Genomic DNA, 25,720 nt, shown 5'->3' with positions numbered 1-25,720 from the left:
TGACTCTTAGACATAGATGATCCTTAGTAATAGATAGTGTGCAACTTAATTATGTTCTCATGCCTGTCACTGCTGAAAAACCTGACTCTCGTAGACATGTACTACCAAATAGCAGCAGCATGGGCATTGCTTCATCAGCAAGCTCTGAAGGTCCTAACACATTGCAGTTCAATGCATTGTTGTTCTTTTTGCACAAATACAACTTCAGTTGCAAATGGGTTTCACACCCAAACTTCTGTTTCTTCAGCACAAAAGTAGTAGACAAACAACGACTAAGCAAACTTCAAATCAGCCTTGGTTAAACTATAAACTAACCCTGGCAGCACATCTGGTGACGGTTTGCCACAAGATACTCCCTGCATGGGTACCTTGTGGTGAAGTGTCATTGGACCTGTCACCATCCATCAGAGTGTCCCCCAAGTTTTAAAATGTAAGGCCTTGTTCTGCAAGTGTCAGCACAGTATTCTAATATGCCAGCCAAACAAAAAGTTGGAAGAGGTATTATTATACCAGTTAAGGATTAGAAGCAATATGGTAATTGTTTTGGATTTGCTTATAAAACCCATGACACACATGCCCAGGCTTCACAACCTACTTGCAGGTCATGACCAACAGGTCAGGCAGGCAACATTGTACTGTGAATGTAACATCACCCTCCAATTAGTTAATGGAATTAACATTTTGTATTAAGGCCACAACATTTACTCAGATAATAACCTCCCAATTAATTTAGAGGGTGTTCCTGATTAACTTGACAACAGATTTGATTTGTTTTTAAAGTCAATATTTTAATTTTTCAAAGTAGCCCATATGGCAGGCTCCATCTTAGAAGATATAATATTCTTACGTGGGTCCCTTGTGCATCTACCCAAAGGGTTGCACAGCTTCCTGTTCACTGTGCATAACAACAGATGCCAAAGGAACAACTGACCAGTGGCTTCTTTAAACAGAGAATGAACAGGACCAGTTCTTAGGCCAGTTTACCCAGAACTGAAATGCCGGGGGGCTGAAACACAACACAACACAAATCCTACCCACCAAGCCACAGGAGAAGCAATGGTCACAGTTTCTTTTAACCCTTTACACACTATATACCACAGAAGGACGCATTCCTCCTTTTCTCACAAACAAGTGAGACGGTGCTTGCTTTGAAACCTGTGTGCACCATGTAAAATGAGGTTTTTTGTGTTTTGTTAGAACTGTGACTTTATACTCATTTGCAAATATATTACTTTATCTTTTAAGCTTCATACACTTGAGAGATTTATTTGGGTGACAACCCTAAAACACTTTCCACACTCCTACATCTCTTTATATTGTTTTGAGTTGGCTCTGGATACCTACACATAACAATCTAGTGCAGAGCTTTCCAAATTGTGTGTCGTGACACATTAGTGTGTTGGCTGCAGTTTCTGTGTTGCACAAACACTCCCCGTGCTCCTCCCAGGGATGGAAATTGATTCAACCTCTGATTTGCTAGTAAAACTGAATTACTGTGTTGCAAAATGGTGCATGTCTAAAAAGTCACTAACATGAAAAGTTTGGAAAGCCCTGTTCTAGTGTCTAGGCAGATGTTGCCAGGTCTACGTTCTATGGAGCAGTTGCAACAACCAGGGACCACTCCCCTTTCACTAGTTTATGTGCCATCACTCAACCAAGACTGCGCCTACATGGGTACTTCCTTTGCTAATCCCATTTTAATCACCTCCTGGTTCTAGAAGAACGATGCAGGAATGGTTGGGGAATCATCTGGCCCTTCAGTTGCCTGATCTACCTCTTCTTCCTCTTTTTCCCACCCATCCTGTGCTCCACCCTTCAGCACTGACGTTTCCCCTGCTTCTGACTCATCTCCTGGCCAGAACAGTTCCCCACAAATCACTGACCCCCCTCTACTGAGTCAGACTCCAGCCCCACTTCCAGCCCTGACACTGAAGAATATCTGGAAAAGTTGATGAACATAAAAGTGGCTGCCACACACACATCTCTTGAAAAGGGACATTCATGGGTGGGAAGTGGTAGTTGAGTCCAATTTCCTGATGTTTGCGACATATAGATTATATTCTCACTCCTTTGTTATGGCCAATGGATGATACAGTACCTGTTTATTTATTTGTGCCATCATGCATGGCATGAGTTGATGGGCTGCATACAGCTAAGCTCTACTTAGGGAAGAACTGAAGTTAGCTGAAGTTAGACTAATTTCAGTGGGACTGCATGATGGCTTTAGAGATCAATTAAATATATTCTCCTGATGCCCAGCTACCACAGATTCTGGAAAGGAGATTTATGAATTTGACTGTATAATCATATTCATCATCAACTCATTTGTGTCTTTCTATTTAGCACTTCTGTTGATCTGAGCTGAAATAGTGCTTACAGGACGTTAATAAACTGTATGCATATGAAAGAATTGATACCTACTGATTTCAGGAAACAATAAAGGCATTTCTAAAGCTCCCAGAGCTCTTTTACATATGAATACGTCATTGCTGCTTTGCTAAAGAAAGCTGTGGGATTTCACAAAGTAACATCATGGGAGGGGGAGTTCTTTTTAATTGTGGTGCTAAGTAATGTGCTAATAGAAATCAAAGAGGTGGTCCAAGATCAGATGCATTTAAGAATGTACTCAACTCTGCCACTGAAATCAATTGGACTTCTAAAGTACTAACTCTGGCTGGATTGTGTCCTTTGTGATTACTGTTATATTTCACATAGGCTATTGAAATGGCTTAAATTCCCTTGCTTCTCTGTTGGCTGTAAGTGCTTTCCTTTGGAAAGACATTAAAACTGCTAAAACTGTTGTTATTGTAGTTTCCTCATTAATTAACACCACTAATCATTAAAACTCTAAATAACCTTTGGTTAATTTGCAGAGTACATGCTGTGGCCATTAAATTCCCATAGTTTCAGTCTGTTACTCTAGAGAATCAGAAGGCATATGGATAAAAAGTAGGGGGAGGGGGGAACCCTTTGTCATAAATTCTGGGTTATACCCCCTAATCTCAGAAGAATCATGGTTGATTAGCTATGCAAAAATAAACCTAGCAGTGGAATTTAAAAAAGATTAAAACAATCCATTTTCTGCTATGTTACCCACACTCTCACTTTTAATATGCACAGTTTTTGAGGCTGCCAACCAGTTTAAAGATTTTTAGCTTACTAACCATTTAGGTTTAAATGTATTAATCATTATAATAGAATTTGCATTTTACTTAGTTGCTGAATGTGAAAGAACCTAATTATAAAATTACTGAAACCAACGGGACTGTTAGTCACAAAGTTTAGTTCTATTACATTTATCTGGGATTCTGAGTATTTCTTAAGAGTGGCAGAAGGTGAAATTAAAAGTGCTGAATGGGCCATTCCAATGCAGGATGGATGCGCAATGTAGATAGTTGGTGGTAACTATTTTGACACCACTGATACATCTTGGAAGGAACAGGGACTTGCGCTCATCAACCACCATCTCTTGCTGTTATTGGATTGAGCCTCTTATCATTGACCATCTGTTAGCTTACTAAATGAGGTGCAAGTGCGAAGATAGCCCACTTCTGCACTGGGTCATAATCAGCACTGCCATCTCTTATTCTGCTGATCATCTATGATGGAAGAGATGGAGGTGCCCTAAGCAGGTATTCAGTTCCGTCAGTGATGGCAGCACCAATAAATATGTTCAATGTTTTACAATGAAGAATCACTGTATCTAGATGCTGGGCACATTTGATCCGTATGGATTTACTGAAGGATCTGACTTATAACCAAAGTTCCTGTGTGTTTCATGTTGTGAAATTCTAGCTAATGAATCTATGAAGCCTGCTAATCTTCAACGTCATTTGGAGACAAAACACGCACGCCCCAAAAATAAATCAATGGAATTTTTGTGGAGTTGAAGAAGGGGCAAAAAAAACCCATAGAAAAAAACTTCAGTTTGAGTTCTCAGGAGAATGCAACCTTAGCTTCTTATGTGGCAAAAATTATTGGCAAAGCTGGAAAGGATCATATTCTAGGCGAGGAAGTGATTCTCCCTGCTTGTATAGCTATATGCAAATGAGTACTTGGTGAGTCGGAGGCTAGGGAAATCAACACATCACCTCCTTCAAGCAACATTGTGAAATGAAGAATATGTCTGATGATATAAAACAGACTCTCACTTTAAGGGTTCAGACTTGCAACTTCTTTCCATTGCAAATTTATGAAACCACTGGTATTACAAACAAAACTATCATGCTTTTGTACACTATGGGAAGAAAAATATATGGATGATTTTTTTACTTTCATGTGAACTTGCACACACTACAGCAGAGTGCATGTTTAAATCCCTGAGTGGTTTGGGTTTTTTTTTGGCAAAGAACCACATTGCATGGGAGAAATGTGTGTGTTTGACAACAGATGGTGCTTGTGCTATGTCAGGGAAAATCAGTGAACTTGTTCATCCGTGGTGAAGTATGACGTTTCCTGACAGATTCACACTTTTCATGTGGTCAGTTGAACAACTTTTGAGTGGTTGTGTTTGGTAGCCTACTTAGGAGATGTTTTCACCTACTTGAACACTCTCAACGCAAGCATTCAAGGTAGTGATGTGTATATTTTTTACATTGAAGATAAGATTGAGGCAGTGATTTAAAAATTATGGTTAAGGGAAAGCCGAGTAGAAGGTGGTAGCCTAACTAACATCCCAAATTTGGAAACATTTCTGAAATCTACTGAGAAAGAATTGATACCAGAAGTAAAAAATAACATCAAAGAGCACCTGTGTGATTTAGTATGACTAGCTTCAGATATTACTTTCCTGCACCAAATCCTTAAAACTCATGGATAATGAATCCTTTTTAATGTGGTGACATACAACTAACAACTCTATCTGCGGAAGATACACTTGTTGATGTGACTTGTGACGGTTCATCAAAATAATTTTTCTAAGAATGTAGACTAGCTCATCCTGGGTGAAGGCGAAAAAGCTTTGAAACACCTAGTTTCATTCTGTTCCACATATCTTTGTGAACAAACATTTTGGACATTTTGTTATATAAAGAACCAACATAGAAATTGGCTCGATGTTAATCTAGATTTGAGATTAAAAGTACGAAAAATTGAATTGGAAGTGGAAGCGATTGTTCGGGACAAAAAAAAAAAAGGCATGGTTACTCCCAACACATTTAGGTTTAGTAGCTGCTAGATATGTCCTAATTTGTTAAACCACAGAGCCTAGGGCTTGGTGGTTCGAAACCCCACGACGGAGTGAGCTCCCATTGTTCGGTCCCAGCTCCTGCCCACCTAGCAGTTCGAAAGCACGTCAAAGAGCAAGTAGATAAATAGGTACCACTCCAGCGGGAAGGTAAACACCGTTTCCGTGTCCTGCTCTGGTTCACCAGAAGCGGCTTAGTCATGCTGGCCACATGACCCGGAAGCTGTCTGCTGACAAACGCCGGCTCCCTTGGCCTACAGAGTGAGATGAGCGCGCAACCCCAGAGTCATCCATGACTGGACCTAATGGTCAGGGGTACCTTTACCTTTACCTTTACCTAATACATGTTAGTAAAATTAAATTCATCTCCCTCCCCTTTGTGCAGTAATATCACAAATTTTATGGGCATTTTTTTTTTTAGTATAACTAAAATCCATTGCTTTTTAGGGACTACCCCACACTTTCTCCAAAAATTTGCTTTGCACAAACATATCAAAAATTTCAAAAGTAGAGGGTCCATGGCTTGGCCTTTGAAAAACAGGGGGGCTGCAGTACTTAGCTAATTGGGAAACATGGATCTTGATAACTCTTACCAATTCAATAGGGTGGAAAAGCTCAAATCTGTTTTATGAATTATCTGTAGGAAAGATATCAAAAACTGGAAAGAGTTTTAACTCTCATACCACATACTAACCCCTACATCAGTAATTTCTCTTTACCTTCTCACTGATTTTACATGGCATGTCGTTTACTGAAGGCTGCTCTGACAGACATTGTCCTCCCCCCGAAAAAGCTTATCACTTGATTTTTAAAGTTTTAAAATGTTAAAATTTAACTGCTAAGTTTTACCTGCTTCTAATTCATATTAAGTAGGTGATTAATATGTTGTATTATATATACTTCAAGAGAACAATGCCTTGGATAAATAATGATGACTCACATTTCAAATATAAGAGGAAAGAACTCAGAGACAATGATTTTAAAACAGAGGGAACACAGAGTTAATGTTGAATTCTATCCAGCTGGATTTCTAACAGTAGGAAAAGTGGGCTCATAAATTTTAAAAACACAAAAATTTGGAAGAGATTTATAAATGGAACATAAATCACTACCAATAAATTCCCAAGAGTTCCTAGTAGAATATCTCATAAACAGACAAGCAATCCATTCCTATGTTTACTCAGAAGTAAGACTATCCGAGGCTTTCAGGGCTACTTAATTCTAGATAAACATGCTTAGATTCCAATCTTGTAAAGTGAGGGTGTAATTCTTAAATCCCCTGCACTAGAACTATCATCCCACCAAGGCCGTCAGAAGAGGCATATGAGGCAAACCACACCAGGGAAGAAGGGGTGAGTGAAGATCTACATCAAGAACAAGGGGAGGGGGAGAGAGACAGATAAAGATCTACATTGGGAACAAGGCTGAGAAGAGACCAGCAGTGCTTCCTATTTGCCAAGAGGACTTCTGTAGAGGTGGCTTGGTGAGGGTTGCCAAGGAGATCTGGCCTCCAAGGAGCATGCTGCAGCTGTTGCTGCCACCAGATCTATTGCCCCTATGGATCCTGCCACCTGAAGATGGTCACCTCACCTTGTCCCATGAGTGGGCCAGCCCTACCTCCCATTCTCAATAGCAACATAGGCAGCTAAACTTCCACAAACACCAGGGGTACCTGGTATCTGGGATTATTGCATGGTAGCCATGCAGCCACCTCCAAAGGGTCTGCAACTGGTCAGTGTAGTCACAAGTGTTTTTAGACTGGAGCAATAAACCTCTGTATCCTGTTGCTTCTAAATGCAACTGCAAGCCTGGTAAGGAGCTGCCATGACTGTTCCAACAAGATGCAGCCTCCAGAACCTTTATAGATATTACTGCACAGCTGTTCCGCTGGGCCATAAAGGTGGGGAGTTGCATCAAGATGTATCACTGTCAAGTTAGTTAATTGTGCCTTATGGATTTTCTAGTACTGTATTTATCAGCCACACAATCAAGCTTCACAACAATTTGATGATGAGCATTTTACATCTTAGTGTTAATAAATAGTCTTAATACACGGATTAGATATAAATGATTTTGCACCATTTGCACTAGAAAACAGGTCTTACCACAAGAGTGCTAGTTATTCCATATCAAAACTAAGAACAAATAATTTTGCTAAAGATATAATAGCATTTATTTGCCAGTAGTTTTTTTAAAATAATTTTATCCAAAGTCGGCCTACTGATAATGGACCCACTGAAAGCAATGGTCAAGGAACTTAAATCCATTGATTTCAATGGGTCTACTCTGAGTGTAACATAGTCCATCAGTAAGCGATTCATGACTGCAGGCTTACCCACAAGCAGTGGGGGTGAGGATTCATATACTGTACTTTATCAATGCTTGAGGTTTGCGACCAATGTGGGTGGAGGGGAGAAGCTCATGCTGTAAGCCTAGCATCATAATTTCAAAAAGGGCATTGAAGGTAAACTTTAAATCAGAATGAGGAACCCCCTAGCTAGCCCACAGGCCAATCTTGTCCCTCCAGGGTGTCCAATCAGACCTACAATGCTGTTTCTCCATAACCATGCCCACCTGTCAATGATCTGAGACCATTCTGATGGGTAGAGGATGCCACCTGATTGGTGGGGTTATGTAGCTCAATCCTGCACTGGTGGGAAACCCACTAGTTTCCCACCAAGGACTAGCACGCGCAGCTAAAGCATCAAGATCCAATCCCCTGCTTATCAGTTTAATCCTGCTCAGTTCCTTGTCTCTGCTCATCAGCTGATAATGACGAGCAGCCTTGTCCACATATCTGGCCTACTGGGGAAAAACATTTCTCCATCCCACTGTGGATCACATTTGAGGATTATTCACTGGGATGTTCAGATCTAGTGAAATTTGCTGGAACCAGTCAAAAGTTAATGCAGAAGAGAAGAAACAACATTGCTCCTCACCCAGGCCCTGCTCTAGAACACAGCAAGCATAAGTGAGAGACTGCTTGTGCATGCAACTGTAGGAGTTGTAGCTTGCTACGAAGGAAGGACCTAAACAGTGTGATGCATTATACTTGTTAAGTATAATGGTTTAATTGACACTGAAATGAGAATGTCTGAATGTGTGTTGGTGAAAAGGTTTAACATGGGGATTTTCCATTAGGTTATATTGAAAGCAAGAAGAGCTCTCTCTGAGCTGTAACTTGTTAATGACCTGTTGACTGTTTTTCTACTCAGTGCTGAGAGTGAACCTTTGATCATGTGGTGAAGGTATTGAGTAGCAAATTCGCTGTCTTGAAAGGCTGGTGGCTGTTAGTATTTCTGAACTCTACAGGGAGAACAATGCATGTAAATGGCTCTGCAAGACACGCATAGCCTAAGGCCAATAAAGGCTGGAATTCAGACTGGAATGGGAAAGAGACACAGTTTGGATTTTTGGAATCTTTTATTTCTAAGAAGATGTTGAGCCTGTGCTGGACAGCACAAGACATTGCATGGATATTTTGGTTGTATCTTTGATGCTTATGATGTTTTTGAAGAGTTCTGCCAGTAAAACTTTGAATAATATTTTTATGGGCCTGGACAATGTTTTCTTCCAAAGGAGTCAATTCCTATGCTTTCAGTCACTTCAAACTGCACAATATTAATATCTGCAAAATATCTGGCAACCTCTCTATGCAGGGTGTCTTTGAACGCAGCCAGGGAAGTGGAGCTATTTCACTGAGCAGCTGTTTGTTTAGCCACTGACGTTAGCTCCAATTTGTTTCCAGGCAAAATTCAAGGTGTTGGTGCTTACTTTTAAAGCCCTTTACAGTCTGGGCCCACTACACCTGAAGCACACTGGGGAGATTATAATTCTACCAGCCAGGAGGTTTTCCCTTCTTGCCTTTGCTTCCAAATATACCCCTTCCTCATGCTGGAGAAAAGGAGGTTTGGAGAACTTCTGGGAGCTGTTTCTTCCAAGTGTGTAACTGAAAGACGGCATGAAGAATCCAACTGCAATATATTTAAAGAACAAACCTCTCATCTGCCAAAATCCTGCTGATGCATATGGTCTGAGGAAAGATTTTTCACTCTTGCCATCTCAGCTATCATCTCGCATCTCAGAGATGAGTGGAAGTGTATACTTTTAATATTTTTTGCTCGTTTCCTTGGGGGTCAGTGGAAAATGTGATTCTCTCCCTTTCCTTTCTACCATAACTTGAGAGTATACCCAATCTGTTGACACTTCTGTTCTGTGAATGATGCCATCTGCCGCAATGCTTTGCAGTTATCCCTCTGGTATCTTCTTCCAAGTTTTAAGCCTTTGCAGAAAACACTTTCTTCCAAAGTTAATTGACACAGTGCTGTCCCATGAAAATTATCTGCATGCAGAGTATTCCACTTACTGATTCACTCTTGTTGTTTAAAATGGATTCAACCTGGTTACAACAGTGTACTTTACTCAAGACTTTGAGATGGTTCATGTAACAAATTACTGCTTTTAAAACTTATTAAGCATGCTCTTGGAGAGTAGCCTGCAGATGCTTTGCTCCTCCCTGGTCTTTTTTTTGGCGGGGGGATCCTGCCCTGCTCTGCTAAACTGGGGTTTGGTTCAGCATGTCATCTGAACTGGTACTCCCTACAGCTCATGCTTTAAGTAGGAGCAAGTTAGCCAATGATGCCCAGTTCGGATGACACACTGTGCTAACCTTTGTTTACCTTGATTTAGTGTGATACAGTAGTAAAAGGAAAAAAGTGGCTGGGGAGCAAAGTAATTGTGAGCTCCTTTCAAAGAGCTCCCATATTTGTGTGGTCTTGCTAAGCCATAATTTGCCTTAATGGGTCTTGTGAACTAGGACTGTGTGTGTGTGTAGAGACCTGCTTGCTTTGCACAGTGTATTAGCAGCAGTTTTATTATCTGCTGTACTGCATTTCCACTTGAAAATTATCTGTTACTTCCCATTACTGGATTTTATTTTTGACCACAGGGCTTTAAATTACCTACCATATTTTTGAACATTATAATTTATTTCAACTATGCTTCTGCAGCTGCTTTTGTTCCTATCTATTTGACTTGCCAAGTATCTGACTAGCCATCTAGATAGAGTGCCAAATGTTTTTTTTGAATTTGTAAGAAGTTTATCCGCACATGCACATACAAACACGGTGCTACAATTGTACAAGTGTCTCTTGGATTTATTTATGTTTAAGATCAAAATGTGAGAAACAGTTCGTTTAGGAACTTTTAAAATTTATTTGCAGCTTAATACAAAATAAACCTTGCCTTATAAACAATCTGTAGCTCACAGAAGTAAATAAATAGTAGGTAGCAAATCTGGCATATTGCAAGCATGTGCTCCTGCTTGTGATGTCAAGGGGAAAAGCTACAAAAACTGGATTGGAGCCTAAGGTAAATTCATGGAAGGAAAGCTTCCCCCTTCACTGTGCACCTCCTGAGAAACCATTCTGGAGGTTGGTGGGGCATCCTGGACAATGTAGGATGGGAGGCACTTGGGATTTTGGTGAATCCCAAAAGTGGTTTGTAAGATGATAGTTTTGCAGGTTGTTAAGGACACCATTGATTTCTGAAGTTTTTCCAGGATTCTGTCATCTGGACAATGAAAAGGGGTGACCTTTGGTATGGCCCCAGTTCTTGGGGAAACACATGATTAGAAAGGCAAAGTGTTCAGAGGGCTCAATTGCTACAGAATTATAGCTAGATTTTACTCAGTCCACTGGGAACCAAAGTAGGGCAACTTGCTGGAATCTGGACGTCTCATTTATTACACTGGTCTTGGATAGCAGAGTCTAGGCACTACAGTTGTCTAATGCTGGGACGTGGTACCCTCCAAAAGTTGTGGACTTCAACTCCCAGCAACCCAGGGCTGATGAGAGCTGTAGTCCACAACATCACATTGGCTACTCCTAGTTTAATGAAATCAGCTGTGCCTGCTGCCCTCAGAGACCCATAAGACACTACCTCCCTGCTGTTTACAGGGTTGTCAAGCTGGCTTCTGCCATGTGAACATGAGCATCTGGTGCTACCAAAGTGTTAAGAAAATCACATTCAAGAGTGGCTGCCATGCTATTATGATAATGTCAGAAGCAGGGGCTTACTTTAGTCCCCTAAAAGCCATGGGATTAAGAATACCCCTTGCATGAGATTGTTTATTTAACTGTTAGTGGTCTAGACAGTGTAGAATGCTCTGGAAATGATTGTGCTTTCAGAATGAATGTGTGTGTGTGTGTGTTTGTATGTTATGAAAGTGACTGAAGGGCTTATAGATGTATATCAATAAGCACTTAAGAGGTACAACATGAGAAGCAAAGTAAGAGAGCTTTTAGTACCAAATCTATTTTTAAAAATGCAGTTTAGTGCTGTATATTTTCCAAAATACTTCATTTTCTCTATATCTTTCTATTCCTACACACATTCACTGTGTAATCCTTTCCAGGAAACGGTTTTATTCTGTGTCTGAACTTTTCCAGTCCCCCTTTCTTTCCCCTAGTAAACATGACCCTTTGTTCAGTTGTCTAAATATAAATAAAGGAAACATCACTGCAGTTCGTACATTTTTATCAACTTCTTTCCATGGTGACATATCAAAAATCCAAGCTTATGGGGGAGGGGAAGGAAAGGATTTTATTTCATTTGAAACATACCAAGCAACATTAATTTTTATATACTATATAGCTGGAGTCTTGTATTACTTTATATCTTTATGTTGGGGGGGGGGGGACAGTGGCCAGCTCTATTTTGTTATCTGCCTCTGTGATATCAGCTGAAGGACGTTGTTTCATTTATCTATGCACATAGTAAAGACTAAAGGCTAATGGCATAAGGAAAAGTCAGATGCTTTCCTTCTGCTTAAGCTCACTGCTTTAAAATTACCTGAAGAAGGATGTTTTTTGGATATTTGAAGATTTCAAAATAGAGACCTCAAAAATATTTTAAAATAAAAAATGAGGGATTCAGGTCTAAACTCATTAAACAGAAATATAAACTTCACCATATATTGGCAGACCAGTCACTTAAAGCACAAGCTACTAGGGGCAAATCTATACTGGTCCGTTATAATGTTAAAAATGTTATAAAAATGTGACACCAGAGGACGCTGAAGAGCAGCACCCTGTCATCAATGAGAAATTGCATTGAGAGCTATATTACATTTTTTAACAGTGTTTTTACAATTAGTGTAGATCCAGCCCTGATCTCTGACTAATTATGAAACCATTATTATTATTCATTAAATTTATATACTGCCCTTCATCCAAGGATGACGGTGGTTTACAAGATAAAAATACAAAAATACATACCACAATAAGAAACAAAAACAACAAAGGCCATAGATTGTTTAATTAGCCAAAGGCCTGGGGAAAGAGGAATGTTTTTGACTGGCACTTAAAGATATGTAATGAAGGCTCCAGGGACACAGAGGCAAAGGACTGGTCTCTATTATTTACACAGAGATCTTTGAGCTTACCACTGGTCCCTTGGTAGGCCTTATATTTTCTTGGGAAAAGTATCTAAACATTGAAATAGAGGAATCTGAATGTAAATCATGGTGGTCAGCTAGGTCTTATAAGTCTGTTTCATCATATGTGAGAGAGTGTTCCCTCAAAGTTGTGCACAGATGGCATTGTCTACCTGTGCAGATGTCTCCTATCACATCACAGTCAACACAGGATTGCTGATGGGGCTGTGAGCTTCAAGGGGCATTCTTCCATCTTTGGTAGGAACACCCCCAGGTTTCATTATTCTTGTCTCAAATAGATAATGAAATACCTAAAACAATTAAATCACCTGTTCAGGTCTCCCCACAACTGTCATTACTGAATGTGTGGACTGATAACATGAACGCTAGTCACTCAAAGGGAACTGTTGACATGGAAGCTAGCTGTAGCTAGGATTTCAACATCTCAGCAATGGAAAACCTTGAAAAATCGACATTTGTCTTTGTGGTGTAAGAACTTATGGACTTTGGTCATTTTGGAAAAAAATAACACACAAACTGCATGTCTCCAGAGGGCAGAGGACCCTGAAAACTTTTACGTCATCTGGTAGGATCTTATTTCTTATGCTTCAGACTTAGATGCCTGACATTCACCATCCATGCCAGCTCAGGAAATTGATTTATATTGGTGTTACTACATCTTCCTCTTATTATTATTTGCTTGCTTGCTTTGCATATGGTATGATGTAATACTCTGCTACTGGACTTTTGGGCTGCTAGTAATATTCCAAATTGCAAAATATGCTAAGATTTTGTACAATGCACAGATTACAATAAATCACCAATGGGTAAGGGAAAGGCTAAGAAAAAACATCAGCATTTTTAAAGCTCTTCGTGCAAAACTCTGGACAAATTTCAGTACTCTTGACAATAGAACTTAAAATATGGTATTACGATGATCCAAGCAAAGCTAAGAGAAATTAAAATATTGATGCCCCAATCCAGTAAGAGTGATCATTATACAAAAGCAGGCTTAGAATAAAATAATCATATAGAGTTGGAAGAGACCATGGGTGTCATCTAGTGCAACCACCTGCAATGCAGGAAACTCAACTAAAGCATACATGAGGGGTGACCATCCAACCTTTGCTTAAAAACCTCCAAAGGAGGAGAGTCCATAAACTCCCAAGGGAGTCAGATCAAATTTTCTTTTTTTAAAAAAGCGCAGTTATGAGGAAAAGCATAGATAGGAGGAAAATTATAAGGCTCATGGACACTTTATATAAAAGTTGAATTTTTTTTAAATCAACATAAAAGGGCAGGATCCAAATAAGTGTGTGTGTGTGTGTTTGCTTGCTCTAATTTAATAATTAGGATATGTTATTTTGACCACTACTCCATTCCAGTAATTAGCAATGTTACTTTTTGAATGGCAGAACTCAGTCCAAGTTACAAAAGGATGGAAGAATACAGAACAACACAGTCATTAGGCACTCCACTTAAGGGGGGGGGGAAGCATAAAGGTCTAATATTTTGGATTGCATAAAATCTAGAATTACTCATTCTTTACACAGTCACTTTCCTTTCCTGTTGTTTGTTCCACTTGCTGATACTGTCACCGATTGCAATGTTTCTCTGTTGTCGTCCTCCCCCCACCCCAGTACACAAGGCATTTGCTGCAGAGGTGGTCCTCCTCTGCCTTTACAAGTAAATGTAGATGTTTATGCCAAAATAAATCTGTTAATCTGTTAAGTGTTTATTGTTTTGCTCTGAAAGACTAAAGAGGCTACTCTTATGGGATTTTGTCTCTATTGCCAACATCATCCATTTGATCTCCAAATGAAAACTTCTTTGCCACTTGCCCCATGTATCGCAATCTTGTTTATATTTTTGTACGCTAATTCCAAATGAAGCAGCTCTGCTGTATGGAGACAGCATCATTGGGCTTCCCATAAGGGGAGAACCTTTCGAAAGAAACGTAAAACTCCCCAAATACAAGAGCGAAGAACAAAAGTGGAGCTAACAATAATAAATATGGCCAAACCTTCATAATTTGTAGCCAATAACCACTGCAAGATCAATAATAATAATACAGATTTGCGTATTTCTCATATTTTCTTCCTCTGTACTTCAGTAAGCAGTGACCCAGCAGGAGAGCAAGAATTGCGCACAAGAAACCCAACCCGCATTGCCTCTTCTATGGAATCAATTATCTCATGTCCAATTGGGTTTCCTGGATACTTTTAAATTTCATTAGAATAAACATTATCTTTCCATGGTGGTAGAAAGAAAAGGGCAGCATATCGTGAAAGCCCCCCCACAACCAAAAGAGAGAATATGTTGTTTGTAATACTGTGCCATTTTGTCATAATTGTACAAACCTCTGTAAATAAGAATTTTGCTTGCTGGCAGAGACTCGCTATGCTAGCTTACTGGCAGGAGGGTCACTGTCGCTTATCAGGACAAAAAGAGGCAGCAGGGAGGTTGGCATACTGCAAATGCTCTGGAAGGAACACCAGAGTAGCTCTGGCTGGTGTGCTTGCACCATGCTGACCTCCCCGCCGCCTTGCCCCTCTCACTATGCAACAACAACCTGCCTATTGAGAAGCTAGCAAAGCAGCTCCACCCTATCTTAGTGAGCTACCTTTGCCTAAATAGCATATTTAATAGTACCACGGAAGTCAAACAGAATCTGTTCTGGAAGTCTGTTCGACTTCTGAAATGTTCGAAAACCAAAGTGTGGCTTCTGATTGGCTGCAGGAGCAATCGGAAGCCGTGGAAGCCCCATTGAATGTTCGGTTTCCAAAAAAAGGTTCAAAAACCGGAACACTCACTTCCAGTTTCAGATTGTTTGTGAGCCGAAATGTTCGACTCCCAAGGTGTTCGGGAGCCGAGGTACAATTGTATTTCTCTAGAGATACTGAGAATTCCTCCCCCCACACCGGTCCACCCCCAGTATATATTTTATCAATACAGATATATCTGATGCTAAATTTTTTTAGCAGGATGATATCAGAGGCTTATAATCTGTCATTAATATACCTTCTGGATGCTATGTATAAGAGGACTGTGGTGACCATGTTTCAATAGGATTAAAGCTTCTGTCCATGACAGTTTCTACAGATTTACTTTTCCCCAGCAGTTTGTTGTAGTCATGGGAAAGTCTACAGTTGGGGAATGCTGCTCTTCTTCGTAACTTCTAAAAGGGCAGAATCCTAATCTTGGAACATGGTCACCTCCAAAGAGACCCCAATAATAATGTGTCTGTTTCTGGAGGGTAGGGGCAGAGAGGGCCTCATAGACAAGTTCCTCTCCTAGCACAAAGAATTCAGAGTTTCAAAAACCATATATACCTGTGTCTGTCCCACGTTACATCTTACATCAGGGTTGGGTATCCTTTTTTCGCGCAAGGACCATGCTCACCCTTAGTCAACCTTCCAGGGTCCACATACCAGAGATGGGTTTGACAGCTTCATGTGCATGTAGTCACACAGACACATAGGCGTCTCCCACTGATCTGTGATTGGGAAGGGGTGATGTGCATCCTCATCAGGGCTGAATAGAGAGGTTTAAACCTCTCTGTCCACCAGAACACCATGTCTATCATTATTATTATTATTATTATTATTATTATTATTATTATTATTATTATTATTATTATTATTTTGCTGCCACCAAAATTGGTAGAGTCTTAGGGGGACAAGGTAAATTTGCTTGTGGGGAGACACACCAGCCAACCAGGTTATACTGTAGGTTAGCCACCTTTGAATAAATCTCAAATGAAATAAGATTCAGGTGACAAGCCAAATACCCTCCTAGGAAGTAAGAGTTCCACTTAACAGGATGGGCCCTGAATAAATGGGGTCTTCAGAGAAAACTTGCATAATAGTGTGCTGCTATCGTTTTTTAAATTTCTTTTCCTGCTGCTATCATTTTTTAATTTCCCAACGTACTGATAAAATACACCCTAATTTACTATGAATATGTATAAAAATATATAATGCACTTTCCAATCTCCGAAAAATTATTATTATTATTTGGTTCGTAAAGTTCACTTACCAGAATGAAGAGGCAACTAGTGGCAAGCCAGGTATGTTCAGGGATAGTAGAAAATACTGATAAAATCAAGCAACCGAAGACAAGGAGAAAACTGAAAAACAAAAGAGTGTAAAAATTAGCAAGGACCATTGGATTGAAAATAAACTTTAAATATATGAAACATTCATATATGAAATATGAAATTATTGTATTTTACTATTTTGTTGGAAGCCGTCCAGAGTGGCTGGGGAAGCCCAGCCAGATGGGTGGGGTATGTATAAATAAATAAATAAATAAATAAATAAATAAATAAATACTACTCAAGTTATCACAATTAATTATGTCTCCATTAGAACAGGGTGCTGACTCGCACTCTGGCTGTGGATAGCCCCGGCACCCAGCTCTCGAGCATCAGTAAAGACCATTTACCAGACCTGTTCTCTCTGCTGTCCCCTGAGTCCAATAAAGGAAAAACTGACACTTGGAAAGCTGACAACCCAAAAAGGGGCAAAAATACACAGACTGAATGTCCCTTTTCAACCTGATGGGCCGTTTCCTCTATCTATGCAGGCATAGTCGCCACAAGGTACCCAGATAGGGGCTGGTACCCTTTCAATTATTTGCGGGTCATTCTGAGAATGCAAACTATGGCTGTGGATACAGCTGCCATGGAATATGGTGTTGGGTTCTCTAATAACCCTCACACTAGATGGGATCCAAAAAAACAAGGATATGTGGCTGGAATTGTTGTTGTTCAGTCGTTCAGTCGTGTCCGACTCTTCGTGACCCCATGGACCAGAGCACGCCAGGCACACCTATCCTTCACTGCCTCTCGCAGTTTGGCCAAACTCATGTTAGTAGCTTCGAGAACACTGTCCAACCATCTCATCCTCTGTCGTCCCCTTTTCCTTGTGCCCTCCATCTTTCCCAACATCAGGGTCTTTTCTAGGGATTCTTCTCTTCTCATGAGGTGACCAAAGTACTGGAGCCTCAACTTCAGGATCTGTCCTTCTAGTGAGTACTCAGGGCTGATTTCTTTGAGAATGGATAGGTTTGATCTTCTTGCAGTCCATGGGACTCTCAAGAGTCTCCTCCAGCACCATAATTCAAAAGCATCAATTCTACGGCGATCAGCCTTCTTTATGGTCCAGCTCTCACTTCCATACATTACTACTGGGAAAACCATAGCTTTAACTATACGGACCTTTGTTGGCAAGGTGATGTCTTTGCTTTTTAAGATGCTGTCTAGGTTTGTCATTGCTTTTCTCCCAAGAAGCAGGCGTCTTCTAATTTCGTGACTGCTGTCACCATCTACAGTGATCATGGAACCCAAGAAAGTGAAATCTCTCACTGCCTCCATTTCTTCCCCTTCTATTTGCCAGGAGGTGATGGGACCAGTGGCCATGAGCTTAGTTTTTTTGATGTTGAGCTTCAGACCAACTGGCTGGAATTGCTGGGGCCCAACATCAGAAACAGGCCTGAGCCAGGAAACCCAGGAAAACCCATCCCTGGAAGCAATTATTTCCATAGGGTGTGCTGGGAATTCAATCAGGGTGCATGCCAGAGGTCACTTATGTGGGTTCTCGCTTGAGTGTGAGCAGTGCCTAGGGTCCTACCCCTACACATTGTGCAACAGGAGCCACACACCCTTTTGTGGCTCCAGGGACTTTGGCCATGGGGCCCCACAAAAAGATGCTGGTTCCTACAGCCGCAATGCTAGTCTTTTCTATGAATATAACAACATGACCTTAGGAGCTGAGATCTCATGAAAGCAAGGAATAAGGATCAGTAAGATGGGTGTGTCTAAACATCTGAAGAACAGATTAAATGTATTTTTTATAATAACAAACACACACACACACACACACACACACGACAACACGATTGTGGCAACTGTGTCTTTTCCCTTTAACTGAGCTTTACGGGAAGGGCTGAACTCCCGAGGACATTAAACTGTTTGCAAATCAGGTACTTTGCTACTGCTACAATTCAACATTTATCAGTATTTTGCTTTCACTTTGTTAGCCTTTATTGTATGATTTCATGTGCTTTATATTTTCCAGCTCATTAATATTGTCCTTGATCCAAAAAACTGTACTACTAGTTTGGTACACCCAAGGGAGCTTTGGATTTATATTTTCAAACAGCAGAGGCAACTCCCAGACATATTTCTATGTGGCAACTGCAGTTTTGAACAGCGGGGCCTGCTGTTAAAGGGGGTAAGTATACAACCCTACTTTTTATGTCTAAATCCTCTTTGGCTCTCAGCCATGAAGGGTGAGTATCGGAATTGAAATGGGAAATAGCATAAACAGCTACTCACTACTACCAACAGAGATATAGGCACAAGGACCCAAACTCTACAACAAACATCTGTCTTCATTATCTACTCAGGTAACACTATTACAGGGCCAACTAACATCAATAAAAACATCAAGGGGTGATTCACCAGCTTATCTTCTGCTGTGAAACATGCTACCATCTTCCAGCAATGGCACACTGCATTTTACATAGGGCAAATAGAGGAATAAATGGGGTTTGCAGTTCCTAGGATGCCATTTCAGAACACTGTTTAACCTCCAAGGAAGCTATTTCCCAAGGTTGGTGGATCCTTAGGGAATAATGGGCCTCAGAGAGATGAAAGGCCCTCATAGTCAGGATTTTTTTGCGGGGGGGGGGGCAGAACAGAGTTATCTGCGATGCAATTGGTCAGTTAGTTTTGTATTTCTATTTGTTTACTTGATTTAGGGGTGGGCAGCTGCCCCTCCCCTGCACCCCCCTGGCTATGCCCATGAATGCCCTCAGAACACTTTTAACAGAATCTGAGACTTAACATCACTGTCCAGATGTTTGGATTATCATCCACGCTGCTATTTTAGGCATCTACTTTCTAGACAGTGTGCTAAAGTTATGAGATACTTTGAACCAATGAAGGCCTTGATTGGGTTTAAAACTGGAGTTAAAATATTTCTTTGAATAACTAGATTATTTTCACTAAAGGCTAAAAAAAAGCAAAAGAACAAACAAAAGATTGGAGGACAATAGCCTATTAAGGCAACCTAAGCCATGTGTGTGTGTGCTGGTGTGTTTTAAATAGCTGACTCTAGACCCAAATCCTGGCCAAATTTCCATGATGCTGGTGACTTAACTGCCTTTGGATACATGAGCCAAGAGTCTTTTCATATCTGGATACTGAAAACAAAACCGTTTCTTTTTCATGAGTTGAACACAAATCCTATGTTAACAGGATCCAGATTTTTTTTTTTTAAGTTGACTGCTAATAAGATTGAATAAAAAGAATCAGGAACCCACACTGCACTGACTGGGCTCAAGGCTTTCATTGGCTGACCTGGGACTCATGCGAGAGGAATAGGAATAATAATAATAATAATAATAATAATAATAATAATAATAATATACTATTTGTTCCCCACCCATTTGCCGACATGTCCAGCACTTTCAAGCTCCTTTTCTGAAACAGTTTTATTTCACTAGTAGAGCCAGCAGCCACCAAACCTTCTTAATTTTGGTATTTCCTTTTGGCAGACAGTTTAAAGCAATAATTTGTAATAATGTCACATTTTATCATGCCAGGTATAATTTTGGACTGGAACCATAAAAAAATATTAAAATACTCAGTAATCCATTACAGCCAAATGCAATCACAATAACAGTTGGTTGGAAAATCTAGTGTAATTTTAAATTAAATGACTGCATATGAAGAAAAAGGAATGAACATCCGTAAATCATGAAAGCTCTTGTCCTATTACTGAAAGGAGCATGGTGACATCTCATGTGCTGCACAGCTTACAGTTTTGCTAACAATAATATGAATTCTTTTTATTTCACTAAAATCTCTATTTGATGTTAGCTTGGCTGCTGTTTCCTGTTCAGCAGAACTTTGTTGAGAGTTTGCACTGTGAAAGAGAAAATCTGAAAAGGATGCAGGAAACAGGGTGAAAAAAAGCCCTTTCCACTGTTAATAAAATGGTGTTCTCAGAAGTTACAAATTATTGCTGCCCATAGCTAAAGCCATTTTCCAGTCAATCATTTTTAAGTCTTGTGCAGAACAAAAGGGGATGCATTCTACCAGATGCTTTTATTGGACATGAAGAAAGTTGGAGAGTCCTTCCTAACCCAACTTCTTCTCCAGGGCCCAATGATTCTGCAACATTCCTTTATAAACAGCTTCTGAACTATGGCCTCATTTTATGAACTTTCATTTCTGAAATATAATGTAATGTATTAGATTACTGCATTGTAGGGACTGGTTTAGCTGCGATCTCTGCACTGCGGGGGCAAGCCTAGATTACTCTTCCAACTCTATAGATCTATTAGGATATGGTTTGGGTCAAACCAAACTTTCCTGCATTTCAGTTAATTCGCCATAATATGGAATTGAATATTGATGCTGTAAGTGCTTTGTCTAGACCCTGGGCATAATGGGCTTTTATGACCCCTCCTTTAGATAGCCATGTGTCAAGCGCACCGCCTTGCCCCTGCGATTGAGGGGACTGGAGCTGTGCAACGTCAGCATACACACGCCCTGCAGTGTGTGCACAGTCCCCCATTCACCCCCAAAATCTGCTTCAGAAGGGTCCCTGCAGATCAGATTTGGGGAGCACGTGGAAGGCTGCAGGAGGGAGGAAAAGTCAGGCACCACTGGATATCACCCATCATACTGTTACATTATGTCCCAAATATATTTTTGGTGTTTTGTTACCTATTATGTATTCCAGTGATTTATGTTGAGATGTAATAAATACTGCATTAAAATATTAAATAATATTAATCTATTTTTTAAAAAAATAGATATTGCAATTATCCCTGCCAAATGCATTTCTTTTATAATGCAGTATGCTTAAGAAGAGAAGCAGTATCAGTGTTTTCTTTTTTTAATGATAAAGATTCTAAATGAAAAGCGAATGACAATATGAAAGTAGAGTTACAGGGTCTATTAAAAGTATGTACAATGGTACAGCACAAAGCAGGTCAACACAGTCAAATGTTCTGAAAGTATCCGGCACGTAAGCCAGTAAGTATAGCTTTTTAGGAATGAATACTGGAAAAATAAGTATATTACAAGCTGAAGCATTAATATTCATGTTTTGACACTGTGTTTGACAATTATAGTGGAGATTAATGTTTGGATTTAGAAACAGGGTGGAGATGTTTGCCCTTGTCCTATTCTTCCTCATTTTAAAGTTCTAGGAAAACAATAGATAAGCAGGTTTAAACTCTATAAAAGGAAAGAAATGCAACTACCAACGCAAGCTGCCCAGACAAGGAAGGGTTTTCGAAGACCATTCAGAACATCAAAAACCCAAGACATAAAGCATTGGGTGAATTAATAGAGTTTGCAGTACTGAACCTAAGCTACACACAAGGCTGTCCATGTTTTGGGTCACTTGTGGTAGAAACTTGAACTTGCTCTTTTATTCATTTAGTTTAGTGGGCCACCCAGCCCACAAATTTACTTTTTGTTTTTAAATGTTTTGCTGATTTTACCTTATGTATACTTGTTTGTTATTTTAAACAGTTTGGAGGATTTTAGCTGTGTTTTATTATGCTTACAGAAGTTTTCTTATTAAGTAGTCCATAAATCTTTCTAAACAATAAACAAACAACACCCGTCTCAATAGGAGGATTTAAATATACTTAATTTTCTCTGGAATGTGTCCATTGTGGAAAAATGGGTGGAATCTAGACTGAACGTGAAGCATCGTGGTTCTGGTTATTTTACAAAAATGTACCTCCTGCCAGTGAAGCATGCTGTATGGAATACAATACTGTATCTCTTCATTTATAATGCTACTCCATGTTAAATGTCGCTGAGAGGCAAACTAAAAAGCGGTAGGATCTTAAGTCCCATTGGAAGTGGCTGTTGATTGCAAGAAAATGCTAAGCAAGATGTTGGGCTTGTCTGAGTTGAAGCAAGGTCTCTCCTAAGTGTCCTGAAGTGGGGACATCTCTCTTCTCTTTAAAAAATGCTGGAAGCAGAATGTCTGCAAAACTTAAAACACTTCTTCCCAAGCTTGCCACATAAAGGAAATACCATGTAGGGTGGGAGAGAGAGATTGATCTTTTGATAGATCCAGCTTCTAACCATAGGCAAACATTTTACCAGGGCTTTCCAATCCCAGTGCTTTGAAGAAAGAATACTGTAGTAATGTACCGGTATTGCTTTGTTGCTAGTTCTGCTAGTCATGGTTGCTTGGAAAATGACATTCATATTCTTTTAACCTTTCTGCCACATGCCCACACATACACGCCTGTCAAATTAGCTTTGCAATTAGTTTCACAAGTCTGAATCTGTTTTTTCATTCATCATATCTCCTTGGTACCGGGATCTGCCTTTCTGAAATTTTACAGGCTACTTTCCTAGGGGCACCACAGGGAGGGGAAAAATCCACATCAGGACCTTTAGCCATAAACACACAGTTATCAAGTGGCTTAATTGTTATGGATTGCTTTTGTTTTCTTTAACCAACCCAGACTAAATTTGGTCCATAATTTTGCAGCCTTTCTCCACTCAGGAGGGGAAACATGCTTGAAAATATCATCCAATTCTGCTGAATTGGGGGGGGGGAGAGAGTTATAACCATGTTTTGATTTCCCATAGTAGTGAATGTGGCGTTTGCCCTTCCTAGGGTATACATATAGGAGAAGGAGTAAGTAAGGGGTTAAGTGGCTGGCCCTAGGCTAACCAATAAACAGAGGGGGGAGGAGCTAGGGGCAGCTGAAGGAGTCAGTTAGAGTTAGAGAGCGGGAAGTTAAGGAGTTGTTGAAGAGCAGTTGATCGAGAGAGTTGGTTGGTGGGTGGTTGTTGATTGTGAGGGTTGGTGGTGAGGTAGAGTGGTGAGCGTAGGCAGGGTTGTAACCATTATCTTAAGTTGTTGAAGTTTTTAAATAAACACTTATTATTTTGTTTAAAATTGCACCCTGACTGTGAAAGTTATTACCAGGGAGGGGATCCTGGTTGGTGGCAGCAAAGCACCGTGGTGGCACAGGGATCAATAGTCCATCAAACGACCGGGGACCCTGTGTGATCGCCACAAAACTGGTGGCAGCGGCGGGATAAGATCAATACGCCAGCAGGAGACATCAATAAGCCCGTGGAGGGATATTGAAATCGTTGTGCCTGTTCACCACAAAATTGGCAGAAGCAGCTGGGGTTAAACAATACACCTAGAAGGGGAAGGGTAAATCTGTGAAGTGATAACCTAGCCCGGGGGGTGTAGTTGTGGTTACCCAAGGACGCTGCAAGGCTAAGATAACAAAAGGAGAAAAGAGAGCTCACAAATCTGTTCTGGCAGAGGGTTTTGACTTGGGGTCGGAGGAAGTAAGCTTAACGGGTAGAGAGAAGACCCATAGCAGAACTTTGAGACCCGAGTCTGGAGAAACCTAGCCAGGGGGAACAGTGCTGAGAGGAGATTTCTCTTATTTTGTTAATTTAACTGTCAATCCTCAATCACACAATATGCCACCTAAAAAGACAAAGAATCCTGTGAGGGAACCAGCTCAAGATAGCTCTGAAGGGGAGGAAAATGGGAATCCTCTGAGGGAAGAGCAGAGCTTAGAAGATGAAACTAATATTGTACCTGAGGCGAGAGAGCCACAAGTTTCTATAGAATTAGAAAAGTGGAAACTAGAACAACAATATAAATTTGAATTAGAAAAAGTTAAGGCTGAACAAGAATTAGAAAAAGAAAGAATTCGAGCTGAGCAGGAAAGCAAAAGGGAGAGCGAAAGAATTAGAGCTCAGCAACAGAGCGAAAGAATTAGAGCCGAGCAAGAGAGCGAAAGAATGCAATTTCAGTTGGAAATGAAGAAACTAGAATTAGCAGCAATGGAGAATCAAAACAATAGTAATAACGCCAGTAGTCAAACAACAGGGAAGGTAGATTTAAAGCGATTCCCTGAGTTCAAGGAGAAAGATAGCCCAGAGGCTTTTCTGATATCATTTGAGAGAGCCTGTAAAGATTTCCAAGTGAAGGATGAGGAGAAAATGGTGATCTTAAGGGCTAGAATTAGTGGGGTATTGGCAGAAATATACGCCCAAATGACAGAAGAACAGTCTACAGATTTTGAGATGTTTAAACAATTAATTTATACGAGGTTTGGAATTACCTCAGAACAACTAAGAAAAAAATTCAGGAGTGTGACAAAGTTGAGAGAAGAAACGTATGCTCAGTTGGGGGCAAAAATTACAAATTACCTCAAAAAATGGTTAGAGCAGGAGGGTGCGGATTCAATTCAAAAAATCAGAGAGGTTATTGCGTTGGAGCAATTTTATGCCACCATAACTGGGGAGCTGAAATATCTTGTAAGGGAAAGAAGTCCTAAAACCATCCAGGAGGCAGCAACCATAGCTGACCAAATTAATGAAATTAGGGACCATGGATTTGATAGTCCAAAATTTGGCGGGAAATTGTGGGGGAACCCCAGAAACCAATTTCAATATGCTAAAGGAAGCTCTTCTCCAGCAATAAAAAAGGGAAACATACCACAGTCAAAAAGCCCAAGTGACGTGGGCCAAACTAACACCCATACCTCTGAGGTAAAAGAAAATAAATCTAATTATACTGGGGGAAGAGATATGAGGTGCTGGTCGTGCAACAAACTGGGCCACAGAAGCTTTGAATGTAAGACTGGTGAACAAGTTAAATCTGGGAGCACAAACACTCAAAAACACTCTTATTGTATCCACTCAGTAGGGCAGGGTGAGGCTAAGCAGGTTGCCACGGAAACCGAAGCTTTAGCTAGGCCTGAGACAGAGGAGATTCCTGAGGCCTCAGTAATACACTGTTACTTGATTAAACATAATGATTTGCTCTTGAGAAAGTCAGGAGAAAATATTTGGATTGAAAACAAAAAATATCTAGGGTTAAAAGATACCGGATCCCAAATCACAATTGTTCATCCTGAGATAATCAGTCCTAATAGAGTAATTCCAGGAAAAACCATAGAATTAAAAGGAATCGCCAAAGAGCCAGTTAGACTCCAAATGGCTGAGGTAAACGTTAAGTTACATGACTGGAGTGGCAAGTGGCAAGTGGCCATTTCAGAGGAAATCCCCACTG

At 40.3% G+C, this 25,720-nt stretch overlaps 1 protein-coding gene across 3 annotated transcripts in view; it reads right to left on the bottom strand.

The window, feature by feature from the left end:
• KCNQ5 (potassium voltage-gated channel subfamily Q member 5) overlaps positions 1-25,720 on the bottom strand; it is a 272,418-nt gene that overhangs the window by 84,542 nt on the left and 162,156 nt on the right. For all 3 annotated transcript variants that reach the window (XM_033143240.1, XM_033143241.1, XM_033143242.1), the window contains exon 2: positions 16,659-16,749. In XM_033143240.1, the coding sequence (XP_032999131.1) occupies positions 16,659-16,749 (91 nt within the window). The remainder of the gene's footprint in view (positions 1-16,658; positions 16,750-25,720) is intronic.

Source organism: Lacerta agilis, chromosome 3 (assembly GCF_009819535.1).
Source record: "Lacerta agilis isolate rLacAgi1 chromosome 3, rLacAgi1.pri, whole genome shotgun sequence".
Classification (NCBI taxonomy): domain Eukaryota; kingdom Metazoa; phylum Chordata; class Lepidosauria; order Squamata; family Lacertidae; genus Lacerta; species Lacerta agilis.
The sequence above is the reverse complement of the archived record's forward strand: the minus strand, read 5'-3'. Positions and strand labels throughout refer to the sequence as shown.